Source organism: Ursus maritimus, unplaced genomic scaffold, assembly GCF_017311325.1.
Source record: "Ursus maritimus isolate PB19 unplaced genomic scaffold, ASM1731132v1 scaffold_3, whole genome shotgun sequence".
Classification (NCBI taxonomy): Eukaryota; Metazoa; Chordata; class Mammalia; order Carnivora; family Ursidae; genus Ursus; species Ursus maritimus.
In genome coordinates, this window is record NW_024425563.1 from 13,448,254 (window position 1) to 13,467,580 (window position 19,327).

Here is a 19,327-nt window from a genome sequence, read left to right on the forward strand (position 1 = left end):
AAGAAAAAGCAGTGTAAGTGGAAAACACACAATAAGATGGTAGAAATAAATCAGTTGTGAAAATGTAAATAAACTAAATTGTCTAATTAAAACAAGCTAGCAAAAAGGACTATGCATAATTCATTTATAGTAGACACACAGTGGTTGAAAGTAAAAAGATGAAGGGCGCCTAGGTGGCTCAGTCAGTTAAGTGTCTGACTCTTGATCTTGGCTCAGCTGTCAAACTCAGGGTTGTGAGTTCAAGCCCTGTGTTGGGCTCCATGCTAGGCCTGGAGCCTACTTAATTTAAAAAAAAAAAAAAAGTAAAAAGATGAGAAAGGACATATCAGGCAAATAGTGGTAGAATGCTGGTGTAGGTAGGTTTGTATCATAAAATAGACATTAAGAGAAAAAGCATTGTTGGGAAGAATTAAAGGATAAAGAAATAAAAAGTTTGGGGGAAAACTCCAGTGTACAGAAGAGTGGAAATAACAGTACAATGAACACTTACATAGGTATTACCAGTTACTCACATTTTGCTAGATGTATAGGTCCTGGAAAATTACTTCACCTGTCTAAAATATTATATTTAGGGAGATTAACAATTCCATAATTGCATGAAGTCCATGTTTAAATTTCCACAATTATCCTAAGAATGTCTTTTGTGACTATCCTCCATCCCTGAACTAAGGTCTTTTTGTGCATGCATTGAATTAGTTGTTGTCTTTTAGTAGTTGTTATCTTGGAGTCTTCAACTGATTGCCCACCACTTTGTTTCCCATGACATGATTTATTAGAGACCAGGACACTTGTCCTGGGGTGTCCCACATTTTGGATTTCTCTGATTGTCATAGCTTTGACTTTCAAAGAGGAAAGTAAATGTCTTATAGAATGTCCCACATTCTCTGTTTTCCTGATTATTTCATTGTGATGCTTTTAGCATATTTTTTTATCCCAGATATTTCTTCTAAATTAGAAGCTAAGTATAAAAGTTTGATTCAATTCTATATAAATGTTTTGCAGGTACACTTCATGGGTGATAGATAATGTGTCATTTATGTTGCATCACATTAAGAGGCACTTGTGTGATTGTCCCTCTATTAATGATTCTAAGCCACATCTCCTTTAAAGGTGTATGTTTCCCTTTGTCTTTAATCTGCGGAAATGCTTTGACACTATATGAGTATCCTTTTCTTCATCAGCTTTTCACCTAATGGTAGCCTCCTTTCTGTGATCCTTTCCTGAATCAGTGATTTTATATTAGCTGGCATTTTTTTTTTTTTTTTGTAAAGAGAGCTTCCCACATCGAACGGGAATAAGTTGAATTTTTCCCCAAAAAAAGGCAAGATAAATACTTAATTCTTTTCCAATAATGTTTAGTCTAAAGATGTATAGTCACCTACAATGGTGGCAAACGTCGCCCAAAGCACACTTCTTACTTTTATGGACTAGTGAGTTTTTATTTTATGTATGCAATCTGTTGTAGTTAATTGTAGTTTTTACTCCTTTTTCTGATAATCTTCCATATTTGGCCAGTAGGAGTCCCTTTAAGCTGACTCCTGTGTTGTTTTGACATCTGTCTGGCACATGAAGATGTTCCAGGAATCCTCTTCTTGAATAATAGGTGGGTCTTAGAATGCTTTAGTGCTGGCCATTTTCACCCAGGAGTTGTTATCATTGTTTTTGTTGTTTTATGTAGTCTATGCTTATTTAGATTTACCCTTGTATTTATTAGTGTCTAGGTTCCCCATTTATATTAGTTTCCTGTGGCTGCTGTATCAAATGACCACAAACCTGGTGTTTTATAATACCACAGCTGTGTTCTCTTAATAATTCTGAAGGTCTGAGGTCCAAAGTGAGTGTCACTGGGCCAAAATCAAGGTGTCAAAAAAACTGTTGTCCCTCCAGAGCACATTTCCCTGCCTTTTTTAGCTTCTAGAACTGCATCCCTTGGATTCCTTGATTCATGGTTTCTTCTTTCAACTTCAGGGCCAGCAGTGTAACATTTTCAAATCTCTCTGGTAGATCTTCATGTTACCTAATCCTCTGTAATAAAATCTCCCTCCAACTCCATTTTATAAGGATGCTTGTAGTAACATTTAGGGACAATTCAAGATACTTAACTGCAAAAAAAAAAGGGGGGGGGGCCCGATCTCAGGACCCGCCCCCCCCATGGTGAATATTTTTTGGTGATAATTACATCTGCAAAATTCTTTTTGTCATATAAGGTAACATAGGTTCTGGGGTTTAGAATGTACATATTTTGGGGGCTGTTGATCCATCTACCAAGCCCATGCCATTCTTTCCTTTACATTCTGGGTTCAGTTTCCTTTTTCTAGGTTGTCAGCTGTTTTCATTTGTATCTTGAAGTCATTTCTTTATCCTCTGTTAAGAAATATGCTATCTAATTTCTTTTTCTTTTCTCTCTGGTTGACTTTAAGAACTTTTGTGCACTTTGACTTCAACCTGTATGGTTGTGGATTTAGTTTTATCTGTCATGGCCAGGACACAGGACTCACTGTGCTACTCTTGAGTAATTTTTATTTTCAACTGTTTTGGAAAATTACAGCCATCTTCTCTTCAAATATCTCTCCCATTGTCTGTTTACCTTCTGAATTTACTAATTCCATTCTTTGTCTTTCATATTTTCCAATCATTTTTCTCTGCCTTTTGGCTAATATTCTCTGAATCCTCTTCTAGTTCTTTAATTCTTTTTTCAACTCTAGTCTGTTTACTTCAACTGAAGTTTTATTTTAATGACTATCTGATTAAAATTTCAGGTCTTTATCATTTTCTCATGCTTCCTTTTTATATGTGCTTCTTTAAGTGTGGGGGGATAGTCTAGAATTATCTCAATAGAAACTTCTTTTATATTTTGGTCTGTGATTTATTAGCTTTGATTTCTTTCTCAAGCTGATGGTGTATTTGTTTTTTATTTTAGAGGAATTATTCAGAATCTTTTTCACTGAATGATGCTCTAGCCTTCTTGCTTACGGTACCAGAATTCTTGTAGCAATTCTTCTGAAACTTTTGGACCATGTCTCTCTTTTTGAATTATTTATTTTAAATTTTTTATCTTTAGTAGTAGTCATTTGTTTTTTTGGCATCTATAACCTGTAATTTTCTCCTTTGACCTGTTAAGGTATTATTTTACTGGATTCCTGATGAATGACTGGCATTAATTTGAGAGAAAGAGCAAGAGGGAGAGAGATGTTGGGGGAAGGGAGAGGGAAAACAGTTTTTCTATCTGGAGCGCCCTGGGTGGCTCAGTCAGTTAAGGGTCTGACTTTTGATTTCGGCTCAGGTCATGATCTCAGGGTTGTGAGATCGAGTCCCCCGTGGGGCTCCATGCCAGCGTGGAGCCTGCTTAAGAGTCTCTCCTCCTCTTCCTCTGCCCCTCCCTCTCTGTCTCCCTCTCTTTAAAAAAAAAAAAAAAGTTTTCTATCCTGATAGGTTGGATTATTGTGGGTTTTTTTTTTTTTTTCTTTTTGTATGATCTATGTCAAGTTTGGACATCTAGATTTTGCTAGTTTCTTAAAACTGGAAGAATTTTCTTTTTTATATGCTATCATCTATTAATAATTGTTATTATATTTTCTTTAAAGGTTTGAAAGAAACCAATCATATAATAATCTGGACCTGATGCCTTTTTATTAGGAAGAAGGAAGCTGGTGGCTGTAGTTTTTTGTGCCATTGTTTCCCTATAGTTCCTTACCTAGTAGTTTGTTTGAATTTATATTTTAACATAAGCATCTTCTGAGGTTTTTAAAAAAATATTCACCATTTTGGGGGGGGTTGCCATTTGTAAAGTCACTAGAAATGGTCGATTGTTTACTAAAATTACCTGGTTTTAATTGCTGTGGTCCACTGAAGAGATCAAAACAGGACAGGAAATCTAGTACCTTTCTTGAATTTTTTTGTTTTTGTTTTTAATTCTTTCATTTCCCTTTTAGGATTGTTGAAACAGATTTTCTTCATTTTTTCTAAGAAGGCATTTTAAGACCAAAACTATCTCCTTTTAGTTTTACAATATCCTATTTTACTTTAAAAAATATATATATATTTTTAGACCACATGGGTGCACACACACACGTGTGGCAAGGGGTAGGGGAGCAGAGAGAATCTGAGAATCCCAAGCAGACTCCCCTCCCCCACTGAGCACAGAGCCGGTCGCAGGGCCCGATCTCAGGACCCTGAAATCATGACCTGAACCAAAATCAAAAGTCGGATGCTCAACCAACTGAGGCACCTAGGCACCCCTTATTCTACTTTTTAATGTATTTCTATTTTAGAAGCATCATCAAAGTTCTTTTTCTTACTCTTCTGGGGAAATCTGAAAAAAAAAATTTTTCTCCCAGACTCATCTTCTCTAATTTCAGCGAAGGCTTGTAGTAATTTTTCTTCATTTTTTGGATATAACTTTTATTTGGGGAGATAAGAAATCCTGTTTCTGGATATTCATGGTCTGGCCCTGCCCTACATCACCAAACCAATCATTTTCTACTGCCCAGCAAAAAAAATTTTATTCTAATCAGTTTTAATCAGCTCCATTCCCTCATTTTCCTCATACTCATTCTCCTTTGCTAAGGAGAATTTTTTTTCCTTTTCCTCTCCCATCCCTTGGGGGAGTGGTTCTTTACCCTAACTGCACATGACTTTTATCTGTGGAGCTTTAAAAGGGGGGAGGGGGTGCCGACTTCAATTTGCTGGACTGGAAAGAATCACTGAACCAGGATTAATGTTTTCTGTCTTACCCTATTCTAAAGACAGCTTGAATCTTAACTTCAGCACTAACTGAATACCTGTTTATGACTGCGACTCACAATAAGTGATGAGACAAAAGATGAATAGAATATGTTTCTGCTCACAAAGCAGCTAGTAGACATGAAAAACATAATCAATTTTAGGATATCAGATTCTGATTATAAAGCTGTTCTGCCGGGGTGGTCAGTGAACTCATCATAGAAGGAGATTATCATTTTCTGAGATGAAAAGACTGTTGGAAAAGAATTTGGGGGGGGGTTGTGGGTTAGATCAGAAGTTAGTCTTTGAACATCTTAAGTTTGAGTTGTCTGTTTTTTTAGTAGAGATGTTCAGTAGGCAGTTGGACAAAAAGAGTCTGAAATTGAGAGGACAGAACTGGATTTTAAAATTTGGCTTTGGGGCGCCTGGGTGGCACAGCGGTTAAGTGCCTGCCTTCGGCTCAGGGCATGATCCCGGCGTTATGGGATCGAGCCCCACATCAGGCTCCTCCGCTGGGAGCCTGCTTCTTCCTCTCCCACTCCCCCTGCTTGTGTTCCCTCTCTCGCTGGCTGTCTCTATCTCTGTCGAATAAATAAATAAAATCTTTAAAAAAAAAAATTTGGCCTTATCAGCCCATATTTGGTACATAAAGCTGCAAGATTGGATAAGACCACCTGGGGAGTAAGTATAGCTAGAGAAAAGAAGACATGTAATGCTTTTAGAGGATATGAGAGGTTAGCCATGGAGTCATAAAGGAAAATGTTGCAATATCTGACCATAGAAAGAAAAAGAAACTTTAGTCATTGCTTCTCAAATTTTAATATAACGCATTTTGTTAAAGCTTAGTAGGTCTGAGATGGGGCTTGAGATTCTGCTACTCTAACATCCTTCCAGTAGATTATGCTGCTGCTGGTCAATGGACCACACTTTGAGTAGCAAGACTGTATGACTAATGAGACATAAGGTGAAAAACAAGAAAAGACTGCAACATTTGGAGGAGGGTAAGGATTAATATATAAAACATCTAGAGTAAAGGATATCTATACATGAACAGGGAAAAAAAATAGAATAAAAAAAGAATATGAATAGGGAATTTTCCAAAAAGAAATATAAATGTCCAATGAACATGAAAAATGTTCAGTTTTCTGGGAAATCAAAATTGAAACAAGATCACCTTTTCCCCTTCAGATTGGCAAAAGTTTCAAAGTTTGATAATACCCAGTGTTGATGGGATTAGGGGGGAAATGATGGATTTATACCCTCCTAATGGGAATATGACTTAGTACTTTTTTTTTCTTTTGGAAGACCATTTGAGACATTTATTAAATTTTTTAATGCATATAACTTTGAATTCAGGAATCCTATGCCTTGATGTCTAAAAGGGAAACTTGTACCTTTGCCCAGAGAGGCAGCTCAGACTATTCATTGAAGCATTGTTTGAGGTTGAGAAAAATGGAATAATCTAAATGTCCTCTAGTAAGGGAATTACTAAATAAACTAATGGTCCTAAAACCCCTTTGTTCATCTATCTATTCCCTCTTGTACATTTTTTAATTATCTCACATTTTTAAATTATAGCAGTAGTTTAAAAGGCCATAATTTCTAGTGTGTATTGTATTTATGCTGTTCGTCTTTGGTCACACCTTAGAATTCCAGGTTTAGATCATGCAGCTCATAGAGTATCTAGCATATAGTGTAATTTGCAAAGCACATTCTCTAACCAGATAAATTGGACTCATTCTTCATCAAGGAAGAAAAAAACTGACTTATTTATCTTAAACATGTCCTATTTGCCTATACTGTAATAGGCTGGCTGGCTACTTGGATGAGGCTTAGAACCCTGCCAAGAATTTCACTGATAAAGGCCTGATTTTAATCACTCCCCCACCCACCTTGCTTTCTCTCAAGGGATTTTTACCTCTTGTTTGTTAGGTACTTTGAAGTTTATACATCTCAGAATAGTGCACCTTAGTAGGATTTGAGATGGATAAGAATTTTGCCTTTCTTTTATAGAGTGAAAAATTACAATTTGGTGATTTTATAGGGAGAGGAAAAAAAGAAAACTAGTTCTCAAACAGTTCAGTTAGAAAGAGTATATATAGACATCATAGATCTGGAAATTGTTTCTCCTAAAATCATCCATGTCCACCCACTGTTAGGTTGCTGTTGAAGTTTGAAGACCATTGAGAATAAGCAGTGTCATCATATTACGAAATGAATGTATCTATACTTAACCATTTTAAAGTAGTAAAATATGTCTCGACATGGAAAGAATTTTGAGGCATGATGTTCAGTGAAAAGAACAAGTGTTTAAATATATTTTATATATAATACATACATGTATTTGTATATTTTGTACCTGTGTGCATTATGATATTTACTTGAATAAAAAGGAGATGTGGAAAGGATGCATAACAAACTGTAAATAGCACTTAACGTTTTTGGCAAGGGTTCCAGGAATATGGGGAAAATGAAAAAGATTTTCATCATTTATTCTGAATACTTATGTATTACTTGAGTCTTTTACAGTTGAAAATTTATTGTATTACTAGTGTAAAGAAGAGTTTTAAGATGTTTAATAATAAATGGGAAAAATTGGTATATTAAACAGGTCTCTAAGCCCTAAATTTCAAGGAACACTGGCAGTTACTGCAATATTTTAATAAACATTTTAATAAAAATAGTCTAATTCGTATCCTAAATTACTTTTATTTTTACATTCTTTTAAAATATTTTTCAGGTGTGGAATATCAAACAAATGATTAAGTTGACACAGGAACATATAGAAGCCCTATTGGACAAATTTGGTGGGGAGCATAATCCACCATCAATTTATCTGGAGGTAAGCTATTGAGTATCATATCTGTTGTAATTTTGAAAACAAAAACAAGAACTTATCATAAGCGTTTGTACTGGTAGTATTGTTTCTCTTAGGAGATGAGATGAGAAAGGGGAAGGTTAATTACCCTTGTCTTTCTTATGCTTCTTAATCTTGTTTCACTTGTTACAATAATATGCAGTATTTTGTAATTTGGAAAATAACAAAACTGAAGAACAAATCGTGTATAAACTGAAAAATATTACCCTGGTGAAAAACTTATTTAAAAAAAGAGAGGGGGGAAAGCATTCGGTTGTAGAGGTTAGGAAACTAGTTACCGTATTAAGAAATGGGGCAAATTTTTATAAAATATATATTTTCCTGGTAAAATATCTTTTTTCCAGAACAACCCCCCCCAAATTGGTTTTGGCTTTCTTAATAGGTAAAATATATAATATTTAAATAACTCAAAATTGCTTAGCTTTACTGTTTAATAGTGCCTTTAGGCTTTTGTATCAAGCTTTGAGCATCATTGTAAATTTTTAGGGTAGTTAGTATGAGGTAGTAGTTACTATTATAATCACAGATAAGCTTTCTTGGCATCGGTTTCCTTCTGTAAGTCACTCGGGTTCCATGATGAGCACGCTGTTAGGGAATCCAGGTAGTCGTGCTTCACAGCCCACATTGCTCACCACTGCTCATACTGACTGTCTCTGTAAAAGCTGGCTCCAGCTGTAATCACTAGTCATCCAGGAATATAACTCTAAATTACAAATGATTAGGTTACCATTTGCCTTCAAATGCTGGAGATTTTTAGATTGATAGACTCCTAAACTAAATTTCTAATTTAGCCCTCTAATTGCTTTTAAAAGGCATGTTAAATCTTTTAAGTTAAGTTTGCATTTCTAAAATAAATTTGGAATTTGGAAATAACCACTAATAAGCTGTTGTCTTCTTCATATGGCTTATCCCAGAGCACACTACCAGATATCAGTACCAGGACTAGAATTCATGTACTTTCTAATATTCCATGCTGATTTACTTTTATGTCTGAGGAGGGCAAGAACAGGAGTCATAAGGAGGCAGAGTTCTGGTGAAAATAGTAATTCTTTGTTAATTAGAATTAGACAACTTAACCAGCAGTTTTCCTGCCAGCCACATCTGTGTCTTGGGAGACTTTCCCCCATGCTTAGTTGTAATACAGTCACATCAATAACCATGTTTGAGTATAGCAGAGATTCACTGCCTCCTCCATACTCACACTTTTCAGGGTTTTTACTGTTCAAATATACAGCAGACCATACCTCATAGACTGTATCATTAGCATGTAGATCCTTATTCTCAGGGACAAACTCTGCACAATTTCTCTGTAGAAAATGCTGTAATATAGTGGTTAAGGTGAACCTTGGAGTCACACAGGCCCTATGTTTGAATCTTAGCTGTTCCTTAGTTTCTGGCGATAGGTTACCTTCTTATATCTCACCTCATTGGTAAAATGGGAATACTATCACACATGTAGTAATTGAAGGTTTCGTTAAGTTTATAATTATGAAATAGCATCATTCTTGACACGTATTGAGTGCTCCATAAATTTTTGATTCATTCATTCAGCAGATATTTATTAAGTGCCCGTTTATATTTATGCTTTTAGGCTCTGGGGATATAGCAAAAACAAACAAACAAACTTCAAGCAGCTTGTGTTTTTATCAGGGAATGGAATTACAGACAATAAACATGGAACTTACACCACTTGATATACTATGAAGACGAGCCTGCCTGGAGATAACAGTATTTTCCCTGGGGAAAGTTGACGAGGCCCAGGGAAAAGACCTTCGGGTACTGATATGTGAAGGCCCTTCAGTGAAAAACCAAGTCTCGTGGTTATCCACTGAGACCCACCATTCTGGTTTCTTTATGAATTTGACTACTCAAATAAAATAAATGGAATTGTAAAGTATTTGTCCTTTTGTGACTAGCTTATTTCATTTAGCATAATGTCTTCAAAGTCCATCTGTGTTGTAGCATGGGTTAAAATTTCTTTGCAAATTAAGGCTAAATAATATTGCACATTTTGTTTATTGATTCATCTATCAATGGATACCATAAATGGTTGTTCATTTCTACCTTTTTGTTATCAGGAGTAATGCTTATTTTACTCCTTCTGACTATATACCCAGAAGTGGAATTACTGAATCATGTGGTAATTCTATATTTAATTTTTTAAAGAATTGCCGTACTCTTCTCCACAGTAGCTGCCTTTTGCATTCCTGTTAGCAATACACAGGAGCTCCTATTACTCCACGTCCTTGCCAACACTTACCTTCGGTGTATGTGTGTTTGTAATGGCCATCCTAGTGAGTGTGAAGTGGTATCTCATGGTTTTGATTTGCATTGCCCTGATGACTAATGATGTTGAGCATTTTTTTGTGTGCTTATTGGCCATTCGTATTTCTTTTTAATCTTTTTAATCTTTGGTTCCTCTTTTAAATCATCATCCAGAGGAAGAAAAGATAAGTCATTTCCCAGAATTTTTTCTTTTTCTCCCATTTTTCTCTCTTCACTCATCCAGCAAAGTATTTGAAAGCCTTCTGTGTGTAAGATATAATGCTGGATGCTCTTCTAGTAGTAGATTCTTCTTTTTGGACCTGATATATATTGGATTCCAGAAGTGAAGGAATGGTGTTTTTGAAATCACCCTACTTATCTAGTGTTACACACTGAGTCCTAGCTACCACAGAATTTACATATATGCTAGGGTTCCCTGCAGACAGATAGATGTTAATAGTAGCACCTAACATTTACTGAGTACTTGCTATGTACCAGACACGGTTCCAAGCATATAGTAGGTCATTTAATCCTCAACCTACCCTATGAGTTATACTTCCTATTCTCATTTTCATTTTATAAAGATGGAGGAACTCAGGCACAGAGAAGTTTAACATGGTTAAGGCTACACAGTTAGTAAATGGTATAGCCAAACTTTAAATCTAGACATTCTTAATTCAGATTCTGCTCTTAACTGCTGTATCATTATTATGATGCTAACAACCTTTTTGATCTTTAATCTATGTAGAATCCAGGATAATGCAGAGAAATTGTATTAAAACAAAAATATTGGAAGCAAGGTGCTTCCCATGGAATGCAGAGCGGTTCATTAAATATCATTTTTGGTTAGTTTGTAAGATTTCATTGTATCTTGTGAGATGAAGTTTAGTAAGAATAAATTTAATGAAATAATGATAAAAAAAATTTTAGGGTGCCTGGGTGGCTCAGTTTGTTAAGCATCTGCCTTCTGCTCCGGTCATGATCCCAGAGCCCTGGGATTGAGTCCCGCCTCCAGCTTCCTGCTCAGCGGGGAGTCTGCTTCTCTCTCCCTCTGCTGCTTCCCCTGCTTGTGACATCTCTCTCTCTCTCTCTCTCTCTCTCTCTCAAATAAAAGCTTTAAAAGAAAAATTTTATTTCACTGCTTTTTCCCATTTGTTTAAAGTAGATCCATAGTTTTCCTCCCGTTTTTAGTTGAGAAATGATTCGCATAATGTAAGATTCACTTTTTTATTTTAAAGTGTACCACTCAGTGGTTTCTTAGTATATGCACAAAGTTGTGCAATCATCACCAAGTCCATCACTAATTCCAAAGTTTTTTCTTCACCCCAAAAAGAAACCTTGACCCATAAGTAGTCATTCCCTTCAGCCCCTGGCAACCACTAATCTGCTTTGTATTTCTATAGTCTTGCCTTTTTGGATACTTCATGTAATGGGATCACACATAATGTAGCATTTTGTGACAGGCTGCTTTCACTTAGCGTAATGTTTTCAAAATTCATCCATGTTGTAGCATGTAGCATTCAGTGTAGCATTCATTCCTTTTTATTCCATCATATGGATACACAGATTTTGTTTATCCATTTATCAATTGTTGGACATTTGGGTTTCTTCTTTTTGGCTGTCATGAGTAAAGCTATTATGAACATTCACATATAAGTTTTTATGTAACATATGTTTTCAGTTGTCTTGGTCATATGCCTAGGGATGGAATTGCTGTGTCCTGTGGTAACTCGATGTTTTAACTTTTTGAGGAACTACCAGACTGTATTCCAAAGTGGCTGCTTCATTTTACATTCCCACCAGCAGTGTATGAGGGTTTCACTTTCTCCACATCAGTACCAGTACTTATTTTCTGTTTCATTTTTTGTTTGTTTGTTTTTTGAATAGTCATGCTGGTAGTTGTGAATCGGTGTCCCATTGTGGTTTTGGTTTGCAACCGGTTAGATCCCTGATGACTAAAGATGTTAAGCATTTTTTTTAAAAGATTTTATTTATTTCCCAGAGAGAGAGAGCGAGAGAGAGAGAAAGAGAGAGAGAGAGAGGGGCGCCTGGGTGGCACAGCGGTTGGGCGTCTGCCTTCGGCTCAGGGCGTGATCCCGGTGATCTGGGATCGAGCCCCACATCGGGCTCCTCCGCTATGAGCCTGCTTCTTCCTCTCCCACTCCCCCTGCTTGTGTTCCCTCTCTCGCTGGCTGTCTCTATCTCTGTTGAATAAATAAATAAAATCTTAAAAAAAAAAAAAAAGAGGGAGAGAGAAAACGCACAAGCAGGGGAAGCAGCAGGCAGAGGAAGAAGCAGACTTCCTGCTGAGCAGGGAGCCAGATGCAGGGCTCTATCCCAGGACCCTGGGATCATGACCTGAGCCGAAGGCAGTTGCTTAACCAACTGAGCCACCCAGCAGTCCTTTTAAGCATCTTTTTCATGTGCTTGTTAGCTGTTTGTGTATGTTCTTGGGGAAAATATCAGTTCATATTTTTTGCCCACTTTTTAAACTGGGTTATTTTTGAGTTGTGAGAGTTCTTTGTATATTCTGGATAATAGATCTTTACCTGATACGGTTTATAAATATTTTCTCCTGTTCTACGGGATTTATTTTCATTCTTTTGGTAGTGGCTTTTGAAGTACAAAAGTATTAATTTCGAGAAGTGTAGTTTGTCTGTTTTTTATTTGGTTACTGTGCTTTTAGTGTGTCATATCTAGGAAATTATTGCCTAATCTGGTGTCATGATGATTTACTCCTATGTTTTCTTCTAAGAGCTTTGTAGTTTTAGCTGGTAATTTTAGGTGTGTGATCGATCCATTTTGAGTTAATTTTTTAATATAATGTTAGGTAGTAGTCCAACTTCATTCTTCTGCATGTAGATATTCAGTGGTACCAGCACTATTGTCGAAAATCAGTTAGCCATAAATGTAAGGCTTTTTTTCTTGACTCTCAGTTCTATTGTGTTGTTCTGCACATGTATCCTTATTCCAATATCCATGTCTTCATTACTGTAGTTTTATGGTAACTTTTGAAATGAAAAATGTGAATCCTCCAACTTTGTTCTTTTTCAAGATTATTTTGGGTATTCTGAGTACCTTGCACTTCCCTAAGAATTTTAAGATCAGCTTGTCCATTTCTGCAAAAAAGCCACTGGGATTTTGATAAGGATTGCAGTGAATCTGTAGGTCAGTTTAGGGGGATATTGTTATCCTAACGATATTAAGTGTTCTTGTATTCTTTTATTTATTTAATTTTATTATTATTTTTCTTAGAGAGAGAGCACGAGTGGGGTTGAATGTGAGGGATAGAGGGAGAGGGAGAGAGAATCTTAAGTAGTCTCCACACCGAGCATGGAGCCCGACGCAGGGCTCAGTCTCACAACCCTGAGATCATGACCTGAGCCGAAATCAAGAGTCTGACGGTTAAAACCACTGGGCCACCCAGGTGCCCCTGTACTCTTTTATTTAATTCAGAAACATCTGACATGATGTTTGCCTTCAGCTAGCTTGTAATTTAGTAATCATGTTAAGAACTCAGCTAAGTAATAGAGTGATAACAGTAATAAACATAAGAATTACTCATACTACTTATTATTACTAATAAGAATTTTTGGGGGCTTTTGCTATATGGTAGTCTCTGTAATAACTTCTTTTACTTGTATTATCTCATTTAATCCTCACAAAATTTTTTCATAAATGAGAAAGAAAGAGACATATAAAGAAGAACGTGATAATACTCTAAAGGAGGTGAAGACAATACCTCTTGGGTTTTATCAAGCAGAGCTTTGAATTGAACTTTGAAAAATAAGTAGGATTTTTTTTTTTAAGATTTATTTATTTGAGAGAGAGCTCGCAGGAGAGTGCAAGTGGGAGGAGGGGCAGAGGGAGAGAATCTTCAAGCAGATTCCCTGATGAGCGCAGAGCCTGACATGGGACTCAATCCCAATACCCATGAGACCATGACCTGAGCCAAAACCAGGAGTCTGACGCTTAACTGGCTGAGTCACCCAGGTGTCTCAAAAAATAAGTAGGATTTTGATGAGAAAGAATAGGGTTTTCAGAAAGCTGCGTTCTGGAAAAGTATCAGATCTACAACATCTTGAAGAACCACAAGAATTTTGTTAATGGCAGTGGTGGTGGCTGAGGTGTGCATTTATGTGGGAAGACATGCGTTCACATTTGCTGGGTAAGAAAACAGAGGAAATGGTTGGAAGACATAAGAGAAAATGGGGATTACAGTGTAGCAGGGCCTGAGGCCCTAAACACTCAGTGCCAGCACTAAATTGAGAACAGAAGGATGGGGAAAGGTGTGGAGAATTGCTTAGACAAAGAAGAGGAAGCTTTTATTTGATGGCTTTGATCTTTAGAGTAAATTTGAAGTTGATGCTTTTTTCTGAGTGAATTAAAAAGATTGAGGGATGAAGGTAAGGAACCAAAGAAGCATAGAAAAGGTTGGATTAAGTATTGTGAAAAACATAATATGATATTAAAATAACTAAAAATTTTCAGGTAGTAGTGTGAAGGACTAATTTCCATGAATTGATGGTGGAACTAATTGGCTTTGTCTTACTATTATCTTCTTCAGCAGTGTGTAGTTACCTGAGAGAAAGAGTGGAGTAATCGAATGATAGGATGTACTCAATATTTGTATTTGACAAGCAAGTTGGTAAAAGAATAAGAATTAGACAGAGAGTCAAGACAATGAAGGCCCAAATCTAAGAAACTTGAAGGGATTAATGTTGCGCGTGAACAGATTAACTAGTTAGATGGAAACTTAAGAAGGTGTGCTCAAGGACAAGGGCAGTTACAAATTGAGATCTTGTCATCATTTGGAACTTGTGGATCTGGAAGGTAGAGTCAAAATAAATACGTTTAGAGATAAGAGATTTAGAGAACTTCAGGCGGGAATGTTAAAAGAGTAATCCACACTGAATACAGCAAAAATAATGGGAAGAAGTGAGCCAGGCAGGGGCACCTGGGTGGCTCAGTAGTTAAGTGTCTGCCTTCAGCTCAGGGTGTGATCCCTGCATTTTGGGATCCAGCCCTCCATCAGTCTCCTCCCCTGGGAGCCTGCTTCTTCCTCTCCCACTCCCCCTGCTTGTATTCCCTCTCTCACTGGCTGTCTCTCTGTCTGTCAAATAAATAAGTAAAAATCTTTTTAAAAAGAAAAAAAAGAAAGAAAGAAAGAAAGAAATGAGCCACACCAGGCACAAGTGCCTTGATAGATTGTGGCTGTGAGGATGGAGGGAGGTGGAATAAGTAAATGCTTTTGTACTTCAGAAAAGGAAGAGCTGTTGATAAATGCAGTGAAATAGTTTGTAATCCGCAATGGAGGGAACAGTATATTTTGAAAAATTAAGACTAACATTTTGATAAATAACACTCTGAGAATTGTTTACATGTGTTACTTTTCCTAAGGCTAACTTTGTGTAATAAATGTACTTGTCCAGGTGATAGTAAATAAGATTTGATCTATGCAGGAGGTAATTTTTATCTCTTAGACTGTATGTGTACGTTCTTCCAAGGGTAGGAATTGTGTCAGTCTTTATTTTTGTAGTTTGAGCCCCAAACAGTGCCAGGCACATGTATGTTTACTGTATATTAATTGACTGATTGGTTTTTTGTGGGGTGTGTTTTTTTTTTTTCTGTTTGTTTTTTTTTGTTGTTGTTTTTGAGAGAGGGAGAGAGAATCCTGAGTGGAAATCCTTGACCTGAGTGGAAATCAAGAGTGGATGCTTCATTGACTGAGCTACCCAGGTGCCCCTTAATTGACTGATTTTAAATGGTCAAAAAGTGGATCCTATTGCAAGAGATGTCCTTAAGTAATTAGATCTTGGAACTGAAACCTAAATCAAAATAGAGCTTAGAAAATTTTGAATTAATTTGGTTATAATGCCCTGAAATGCTATTAAACATTTCTGGAATCAGGATAGGGTAGCTAGTAGGCTAAAGGAGAGGGCGTTTTGATGTACTTTAGGCCCTTTACCTCAGTGGCTCAGTTTAATATTTTTCTTCTTTTTTTCCTTCAGAATTACATTTTAAGATCTCGTATAGCAAGTGCAGTGGTCTTTCTTGAAATAAAATTTCTCTTTCATTCCCCTCTACCTTTGATAATACTCCCTTGCTTGTGGAATGAAGTTCAGGCTTAAGAGCATGGTATATACACTCTCTACAAGCTGGCCCCTTACCCATTTTTCCAGTCTTATTATTTGCTTCCCTGCATTGCTGTTTTTCATTTAAATTCCACAAGCATATATCGATGCCTTGCTATGTCTCAGATCTTAAATGGCATTCAGCTATACGGGTCTGTAGTTTTCCCTCTATGCCTTAAAATTTCCTACTTTTTTTTTTTTTTTTTTAATGATTTTACTTGTTTGTTTGAGAGCAGGAGGTGGGGGAGAGGAGCAGAGGGAGAGAGACAAGCAGACTACATACTGAGTGTGGAGCCTGACACAGGGCTCCATAACAGGACCCTGAGATCATGACCTGAGCCAAAATCAAGGTTGGACACTTATCCGACTGAGCCATCCAGGTGCCCCAAAATTTCTGACCTCTTTACTTTATGGCAGAATTTCTCCTGTACACAGTACTCTCTTTTTTCCACTTAGCTCCATCTATCTAAATGCTAACATTTTAAGGCCCCTTCTTTCCTCATTCTCACCTTGTATCAAAAATGTTTTTGGTTTATTTCTCATGTACAGCACCTAAATAAAAGTACATCCACCTGCTTCTCTGCAGCCCAATAATGAACTCTTTGAGTGATTAGAAATGCCGTTTTAAAATCTTTGATTCTCCCGTGTAGCCTTTTATAAATGTTTGTAGCTATTGCATCTATGTATGGTGGTAGACAGAAATGATGGACTGTGGTGTGGGGGAGAGTGATTACCACTGCCTTAAAGAACCATGGACATATATATTCCAGTTCATTCCATCTCCTTACTTTCAATATCACTCGGTTTTCAAAATTCTTGTTACTTTTAGAATGTGATCTTATGTGGTCATTTGACTTTATAGCTTTAGTCAAATGAAACTTGTAGAAAGAAACCCTGATGGATAATGGCCCCAGAATTTCTTGTCTGCAGGGTGTAAACCTTTTCAGATAAAATTTTATTCTCTAAGCAGTATTTGATGGGATCATCAGAGACCCATAGTGAGGAGAATAAAGTATTTTAACTAATAGCTATTTCAGAAAGAAGGTGGCAGTTATACATCTTTTAAGTCCTATTGAGATTTTGGTGGTAATGGTGAGATCTGACACTGTACCTGATTTTTTTTTGAGTCTTATTTTTTGACAAATCTCTTTTAAGACCTCATCTCCTTTCAACCTCTCTCTCTGTTCTTTGGAGGGGGAAAAGGTATAAAACTTTATATGCCTACAAGTTTTCTGGAAAAAAAAAATTTTTAATAGAGATTGTATTTACCCTTGATGTATATAGTATTTTCTCTTATGTTAGATATGTGGTTTGGAAGGTAAATTGCAATATGACCAGAACATTGTAAATACTGCATTTTTAGATTAACATTCATGGCTGTTCTAGACATTTATGTTTTTGTCAGTTTCTCAATGTAGTGTAGTATCTTATCACAAAAGATTTATCAATTTAAAAGTAGAAGTATTAATTTACAGTACTTTTAGCATTTATTTTGTAACTTCTAACTTAAAACCCTGTTAGCTAGATTTTAAAGAGATTATAATCAGACTTAAATTTCTTATTTCCTTTTGTTACTGTCAGGAAAAAGTCCAGATTCAACGTAAATCTGCTTTATTTTATAGGCCTATGAAGAATACACCAGCAAGCTAGATGCCCTCCAACAGCGAGAACAACAGTTATTGGAATCCCTGGGGAATGGAACTGATTTTTCTGTTTCTAGCTCTGCATCAACGGACACCGTTACATCTTCTTCCTCTTCTAGCCTTTCAGTGCTACCTTCATCTCTTTCAGTTTTTCAAAATCCCACAGATATATCAAGGAGCAATCCCAAGTCACCACAAAAACCTATCGTTAGAGTCTTCCTGCCCAATAAACAGAGGACAGTGGTGAGTCAACTTTTAATATCATCATTGCTTTTTCTTTGTGTTTTTCAGAAAGAGTAGTTGTTGAAACTGAAATATGTTACCATTTCATACTCCGTGGTCATGCAAATGGAAGCATCCATTTCAAACAGGAGTGAAAAAGACATAATTATTTGGTGCCACTGTCTGTGTCTCTTGACTGGAATAAATTGTGTTTAGTGTCCAGTTTAACATTTTAACCTATCTACCAAACTTGAACCACACTCAAGTCTAAATACGAGTTTAGAATCAAAAAGAATTTCAAGACTTGAGCTTGTTTGTTGTCTAACATATGTGAGGTAAGCTTTGTTCTTTGCTCTTGAGAAATCCCTGTTTGGACTTACTATCAAATGTTGGATTTTTAGTGTGCTTGATATTTTTTCTCTGTCTACATAACTTTTGCTGATGATTAGTATTACCATTAGAACAGAGTACTCTGTAAGTAACATTTAAAGCAGGGAAATCTGCACAATTTTACAGGTGGTCTATAATCCTTAAATGCAACAAGTACTGTATTGGATTTAATGCACCTGTAACATCACTACTTTTTAAAAGTGTATATGGTTATTTTTGAAATTAATAAAAAACCATTGCATTTCCAAATACAAGTGAAATCAAAGTAGTTTTAATTTTTTTCCCCTGCGCACAGCATTAGTAGTAATGCTGGATTTTCATGGGAAAAGTGCTGCAGTGACTTCCAGTGAGCTCAGTTTGTCAACCCTGTGCAACAAAGGGATGTACGTGTCAGTGTGTGGGGATGTAAGACTAGGCCTTCAGCCAGTGTCACAAAGGGTAGTTGGAACTCAGATCCTTGCATAAAGCTGAGCCTTTGAAGAGCTTTACCTTCAGCAGAAGGGTGAACTAGAAGAAAATCTACCTACTCAGCATACATAAATAACAATGAAATTTGTCTGTCTTCACCAGCTGTCCAGATAAATATTAAAGTTTCCCTTGAATTCTTAATTGTAGGCCTGTCCTCATCATGGTGTGGGGTTCATATTTATACTTATGGGCGCTGTCCAGGAACTTTCAACTGAACAACTGGTCCTGGAGAGGTAATAGCAGTCAGGCACTAGGCAGAAGCAAATGCAGAATCTCTTTGGCCTATCTAGGGCTCATGGAATCCACATAGATAATGTCCACTGATAAGCACAAAATCCCATGTTATAAAATACACAAGGAAAGAGCTTATCAGTGCATTAGAAGACTTAAGAATAAGAATTAAAAACAGCAGGACTCTAAGAAGGAACCAAATAGAACTTCTAGGTGATCCTGAAATGTTAAACTCAGTGGATGACTGTCACCATCTGTGAAGTATTCTTGCTAAAGATGATGGCGTTGTTAAGCTTCTGAACCTTCCATTTTACAAGAAACAGGGGATAAAAGAAATAGTGAAGTGCTATGAAGAAACAGATTCAGAATTTGGA

General features: G+C 36.5%; 1 protein-coding gene across 5 annotated transcripts in view; it reads left to right on the forward strand.

The window, feature by feature from the left end:
• BRAF (B-Raf proto-oncogene, serine/threonine kinase) overlaps positions 1 to 19,327 on the forward strand; it is a 166,783-nt gene that overhangs the window by 65,035 nt on the left and 82,421 nt on the right. For all 5 annotated transcript variants that reach the window (XM_040643929.1, XM_040643927.1, XM_040643928.1 and 2 more), the window contains 2 exons: positions 7,463 to 7,564; positions 17,622 to 17,885. In XM_040643929.1, the coding sequence (XP_040499863.1) occupies positions 7,463 to 7,564; positions 17,622 to 17,885 (366 nt within the window). The remainder of the gene's footprint in view (positions 1 to 7,462; positions 7,565 to 17,621; positions 17,886 to 19,327) is intronic.